Source organism: Mus pahari, unplaced genomic scaffold, assembly GCF_900095145.1.
Source record: "Mus pahari unplaced genomic scaffold, PAHARI_EIJ_v1.1 scaffold_8599_1, whole genome shotgun sequence".
Taxonomy (NCBI): domain Eukaryota; kingdom Metazoa; phylum Chordata; class Mammalia; order Rodentia; family Muridae; genus Mus; species Mus pahari.
The window spans coordinates 2,643-9,125 of record NW_018393010.1 but is presented as its reverse complement, the minus strand read 5'-3'; the positions used below and the strand labels follow the sequence as shown (position 1 = coordinate 9,125).

The 6,483-nt window shown below is 33.3% G+C and overlaps 1 protein-coding gene across 1 annotated transcript in view; it reads right to left on the bottom strand.

The window, feature by feature from the left end:
• Window positions 1-6,266, bottom strand: part of LOC110315303 (vomeronasal type-2 receptor 116-like) — a 25,599-nt gene extending 19,333 nt beyond the window's left edge. Inside the window, exon 1 of the mRNA XM_021189389.1 lies at window positions 6,049-6,266. Within this exon, the coding sequence (XP_021045048.1) occupies window positions 6,049-6,266 (218 nt within the window). The remainder of the gene's footprint in view (window positions 1-6,048) is intronic.
• Window positions 6,267-6,483: the final 217 nt, after the last annotated feature.

The following is a 6,483-nucleotide window of genomic DNA, read 5'->3' as shown; positions in this document are numbered from 1 at the left end:
AGGAATGACTTATATTTAAATGCTTCTGTATAGGCCACTTATGTTTTTTATATTTTGATAGTTTCATTTCTGAATCACATTCCTCTTCAGAGGTTGATTTTCCTTTTTTGATTTATCACTAGGTTCTCCTGAGCTACTTTTCTCAGACTTTTATATCAAGGAATAAACATTGTTCTTAGATCCTGATGGAGACAGTAGTAATCAATTCTCCTCACAAGAAGGTGAACATAATGACTCCTGAGCACATATGGCTTTTTTGTCATCTGTCAATTCCTTCCTAAGCACAGTCTTAATACTAAATGCTGTAAGGGGCAACCTAGTCCTCCATTCTCTGTAATCCAGTTGTTATTATCTAACTCTGTTTTTAATAATACTTTCATAACTAAAGTTTCTTTCCTGGAAACCAAGGACTGACCATTTTAACAAACTGAAGAAAGTCAGTCAGGTGGCTTGTGCTAATTTTAATGCCTGTTTATTTAAGAGTATTCTTAATAACATTGGTAAAGAACTCTCTGTTGGTAGAATCATTTTGTTCCATCCTGAGAGATACACAAAATGCTCACAACCCAGACCTGATGACTCTTGGTTTAAGAATGATGGTGACAAATCCCAATAGAACTGCTAGGAGAACTGCCTTGTGACAGAGGACAATTAAGTCCAGAATTGATGGCTCCTGGCCTACTATAGGCACTGATGCTACTCATACAACAAGGTTATGATGGCACCTACTATGGGCTTGTGCTGATGGCAGCAAGCAATTTCAAGTCACTGCTGATGGCTCATGTTGTAAAGCAGGTGCTGATGGTACCCAATATCAGCCTCTGCTGATGGCATTAGGCAGTATCAACTCATATTTCTCACCCTCCTTAACCACACACTCCATGATAAAGGGGGCTGCAAGGTCTAGCTGATAGTCTTCTCTGTGTTGACATGCCTTCTTCAAAATTCCCATTCCAAGGAGCCAATTTAGATTATGGAACCTCCAGACCTAGAGTGTGGAGACAGGGTACAGAGTAGGACTCTAGTGTGGCTTTAAAGTCAGAGCGATTCCAGGTATTCTAGCTTTCCAACTATAGTGAAATGCTGATGATAACTTCTTAAATGTCCTAGTAATGTTCTTGCTCTTTCTGAGGGTAAAAGGCTGCAGGTTTAGGAGAATGACATCAGTAGTCTGGCCACAAGGGGTTAAGTAATGAGGCCTTTGATCTATCTCAGCAGGAACTGCACAGCTCTAAGTTTTAGTCTGCTAGGTGGATGTCTCAGGAAGAAAAAGGGACACTTTGAAAAGTGATTTTTAGAGTTTATCTCAAGGTTGTAAAACATTTCTGATGAAAGGTTTCTAAAAAATAGGGAAAAGCATAAAGATCCTAAGCAGGCAGGTGAAAACAAATTATTCCTTCTCCTCTTTGTCTAAGAAGTGTTCTGTCAAACAACAACAACAACAACAAAACAAAACAAAACAAAAAAACTCCTGAGTTTCTCTGACTCTTCTCTTGGTCCTCAGAAGTTATCCATCTTTCAAAGTACATGATCACATGTTAAAATGTCCATCAGAAGTTCTCACATAAAATCAAATAATAAATTGATACAGAAGTTTACAACAGAGAATGTTTACATGGATATCCATTAGGAATATTTTTCTGCCTAAACATTCGCATCTAAAGTTTCCTTCCTGGAAAACAAGTACTAACCATTTTTAGAAACGCAAGAAAGTCAGTCAATTGGCTTGTTCTAAAGTTAATGCCCATTTTCTTTAATAGTTTGCTTAATAACATCTATAAAGAACTCTCTGTCAGTAGAATCATCTGTCACACCTCCACAGGTTTATTGAAAATTAAAAAAAAAAACATAACTAAGTTATTAGTGAAGTTTTGTGTAGATAAATTCAGTCAATATTATCTTCTGTCCTAGCACTTATACTGAAATATAGTTCCATTTTTGTGATCTTTGCTTAACTGTTTTACAAACTCTTGGAATGTGCTTTGAGAAAAAGTAAGTCTGGTTACTATGTAGAAGCAATCAACTAGTGACACATGGGGGACTGGCAGCGTTCTCCTTGCATTTATGACTATCAGAAAAGGGCTGAATAGGAGTCCAACTATAAAAAGTAAAGGCTAATAAACACAAATTTAATTTTAAGAATTCTAATAGGATGATCGTAAGGAATGGAGACATCACCCATTTGTATATATAGCAGCACTGTAGGAAAGTTGACATTCCTGGATCTGCAGAGATCTGCTCAAAGAAATGTGCAAATACATACTGATTGTTATATATGTTTATTATTATGAGAAAAAGCATATTAATAGCAGGAATCTTTCCTAAAATGATTTATTCCTAAGCCTTGCCTATTGGAGTTTTGTCATAGATATTATTTAATGCAAAGTCATTTCAGGAAGATCACCTTCTAGTTATTAGCTTGTCCTGTGATAGCTCCAGACAAAACATAAATTTGGAAATGAGAGATATGGGGAAAGAGGGTAGTTACTGGAATATTTGGGTCTTTGGAGAGTTTGATCTATGTACTGAATTTCTAATAAGTGTAAATATATTATCATTATTAAGATTTTTCAAGGAACATTTTTATGTTGGGGAGGAAGACTTGCTCAGCAAATAAGGGTGTCATTTTTCCGGAAAATCCAAGTTTGATTCCCAGAAGTAATGTTAGGCAGCTCACAAACATCCAAATCTTGAGAATCTAACACAAGGAATAGATTCAATCATTATGAAAATGAAAGGGTCACATATTCACACATGAACAAAGATACAAACATACACAAAAAGAAAGAGAAAATTAGTCATAATAATATTAATATGATGGCAAGCAATAGAGGTACAGGAACAAAAAAAGCAAGATTTAAAACCTGGCATGCTGGGTATAGGGAAATTGCTTATACTACCTACTTGAGTATATCTAAGAAATTAATTAAAATCCTATATTGTTAATGCATGCATGTGTTTTGAAATTAACTTCATTTTTATTTGAATGGCTAACAAAGTTATTGGATATAAAAAACCAAAATGATAAAAATTAGCAAACATGTATTTTAAAGGAAAGCATACAGTTAAAATGTAAATGAAATAATATATTCTAGAGGAAAACATTTGATAATTAGGATGCCTAATTTGAGAAAAAAGATCAATGACATTTTCTCATGTATAAACACTATATACTAAAATAAATACATATAAAAATTTAAAGATACATATAATTTTTGAGAATTCTGTATATGCAGGGAATTGAATAACAATCAATACAAATTGAGCAGATTCACTCAATATCTACAGTCACAGAACAATGATCAGGATTAACTTTAATAAAATAGACTTGATCACTCTCATTTGCATACCTAATTTTTTAAACATATGCTTTACCATAAATATATTTTCAAAATGAAAATGATTTTTATCATTTATATTCTTGAGATTATAAACTGATTGCATAATTTCCCCATTTCATTTTCTATATGCAAAATCTTATACACTTTCTTGTTCATATAAATTTCATGGAGTCTTCTTCCATTAATTGCCCAAGAGGACTTGAACTTACTAGTCATGCATTCACACATATGCAAATGCCCACTCACAGGTATGCCCACACAAACTCAAACATACACATGAACATACATGTATCCTCACACACACACAAACAAACTGAAGGATCCCTTTGAGTGCATACATGCACACACACACACACACACACACACACACACACACGCACATGCACATGCACAGTTTTAGGTAACTAATGAATGCTCTGAAATAGTTTACCCAATATTTAATATTCTTCCACAGGAAAGATTATAATTTTCCCCATGAAATATTTTATGTAAAATCACTGTACATCTTACTTATTAGATACAGAATGAGAATGCTTTTGATGGATGCACTCATCTACTTCAAGAAGATGAATGATAAAATAAACCTTACAGTGCTGACAAAAACCTCCACCAGTCCTTACCANAGTGTGAACTTGCCAAAGAAACTTATGCAGCAAGCCTGCAANATATGTGAGAGCTGNTTTTGTTTGCATTTTTAAATTTGATTGACTATAACGCTGGAGACTATGTCTTCCTTAGACTACACACAGAGAAAAAGAGAGCATAAAAGACATTACTGCCAAGGACAAGTACAAATGTGATGAATGAAGGCAAGAGGTTACAACAGGGTAGCCACCAAGAAAGAACTTTTGTAGTTAATTCAAATAAAAATAAGGCCATGAAGGAATTGTGTTTGCATTAAAAATCAGTCAATATTTTGTACTGAAAACTGCATTTCATAAATTCAAAGGAAGAGTGAGATCAATTATAAAGCCATTTCAGAATCANAATATAGTTAGGAATGGGGCCATATTTACTGCTCATATACATGAGAGAAGACAGGGTAGAAAGAATCCAGAATGACATTACCTGCATGAGAAATGCTTGAGAAAATTGGCTTGCCTTTTAATATGAAAGTTGCACACAATGGTGCATAGCCCCAGTAAAATAATAAACTCTATTAAAGCAATGTCGCCTAGAATNCAATTCTTATGCTATATCAATTTTATCAAAATATGAAGAGTAAAACCAGACTAGTTGCTCACAGCCTTTACAGTCAAGTGCTTTCTGCTACACAAATTATGAAAAACCCATAAACATATACATTGATACCTGTATTGCTGAGAGTCATGGGCACCAGAAAGGTGGATTTATAAGGAACATTAATTATGACAAAATAGAAAAGGGCCTACCCAACAACTAAAGTTGCCCCATCTACTAAGCATATGACAAGATAGTATTATTTCTCTTGAGTCAACATATGATTCCCTAAAATCTTAGAAATACCATTAAATATTTTATCCAAATAACAAATTTTATGTACTCATATTTGATATGTTAAAATGATTCAAAATTAATGTGTGCAACAAAAAAGTTAAGTTTTAATTCATATCTAAACATTTTCCCATCCACTCTCTTTGATTTAATAGCTTAATACCTCAAAATATTTTACCAAGCACAGAGTATTGTCTCATAGAGCATAATTCACCTTTATACTTTATTTGATGTTTTTAGTTGTTATTTTGACAAACTCCCTCTTAGAGATTTTTAAATCTTTCCTGTATTTCTTTTGGTCTTTTTCTGCTTCTCAATTTCTAACATATTTCTTCTTGTGTTCACAGAGATAGATAAGAAGTATTGTTCTATTTCCATGCCATACTACCTATTCCATCCATACATAAGAATTTATTCTTAGGGAAGGAATTCTGTTTTGGATAAAATCAGCTTTTTTACTTTATTAAGAAACAAACCAATATGTATTTGTCCACATCAGCAATACCTGTCTGACATTATTCATTAACCTGGATTAGTTAAGTAAAATTAAGAAATAACACCAAGATTAAACTGCTATAGTCACAAAGTCTTGGGAGACACATATATTAAAATGAGAGGAAATTCTGTAAAGCAAAGGAGTAAACAGGTAAACACAGGTAAGCTGTCTGAGATTAAAATTTAAATTATCAAACAAACACTTATACAAAAACATGAGATAGATGAAATATCTATGTTGCATAGAAGTATTCTCTACTTCTAAATGTGATGTAGTTAACTCTGGAATCAGCTGTATGTAACACACATAACCTCTTCACTCAAGTGTTACAAGATTCACACAGGACTCATAGCATTTAGTGACATCATCTAATATTACAGGTGCAATCAGTTCTTCCAAAATGCTAAGAACAAGAAGAATAGGCTGAGAATGAATCATTCTTCCTTGCAATCATAACAATAAAAAGCGTTTACTCATTGATGCATAAAAACAAAAACAAATAAGAGATTTTAGTTAACAATCAAAGAAGAAACTAAAGTGAACACAGTTGAAGTTTCCATTTCCTTTCCCGCTGAGTGAGGAACATAATCTGAAAGGAAAAGAAAACTGATGAAAAGACTTTAGAAATTCTAAGAGTGAATTTGTCAAACTAAAATATAAAAGATTAGTGAATTTTTATGACTATACCATCTAAGATATAAGAATTCTGAACTCAAAAAAATAAGTAATTGAACTTACTGTATGTTATTGTCCAAATAGTAATATGGGATAGTTGGATGTGGCATTTTCTTCCTGGTGTGGAATGTATGAAGTGGGAAAAATGCACCAATCACAAAATCTCCTTCATGGTGAAATTCTTCAGAGATTTTGTAATAACAGCTACTGATATTATAGAAACCAGCAGAGACAAAATTGTTTATTTGCAAGGACCAGAAGATAAAAATCCAAGAGAACATCTTATTAGTTCATGGGTCTGCTTGATGCAGAACAAATAGTGTCCAGTACATATATGCTTGGCTCATGTTTTTGTGAATATGCATGTTTTATATTTGTTGATGACTCAGTCTGTCTCACTAATTATTTCAAGGGATTTAGAATGACTTTGGGAATTTTGAAACTATTTTTTCACATGACTCTGCTGCGGAGGCCTACTATTCAAGTGCAAAACAAGTT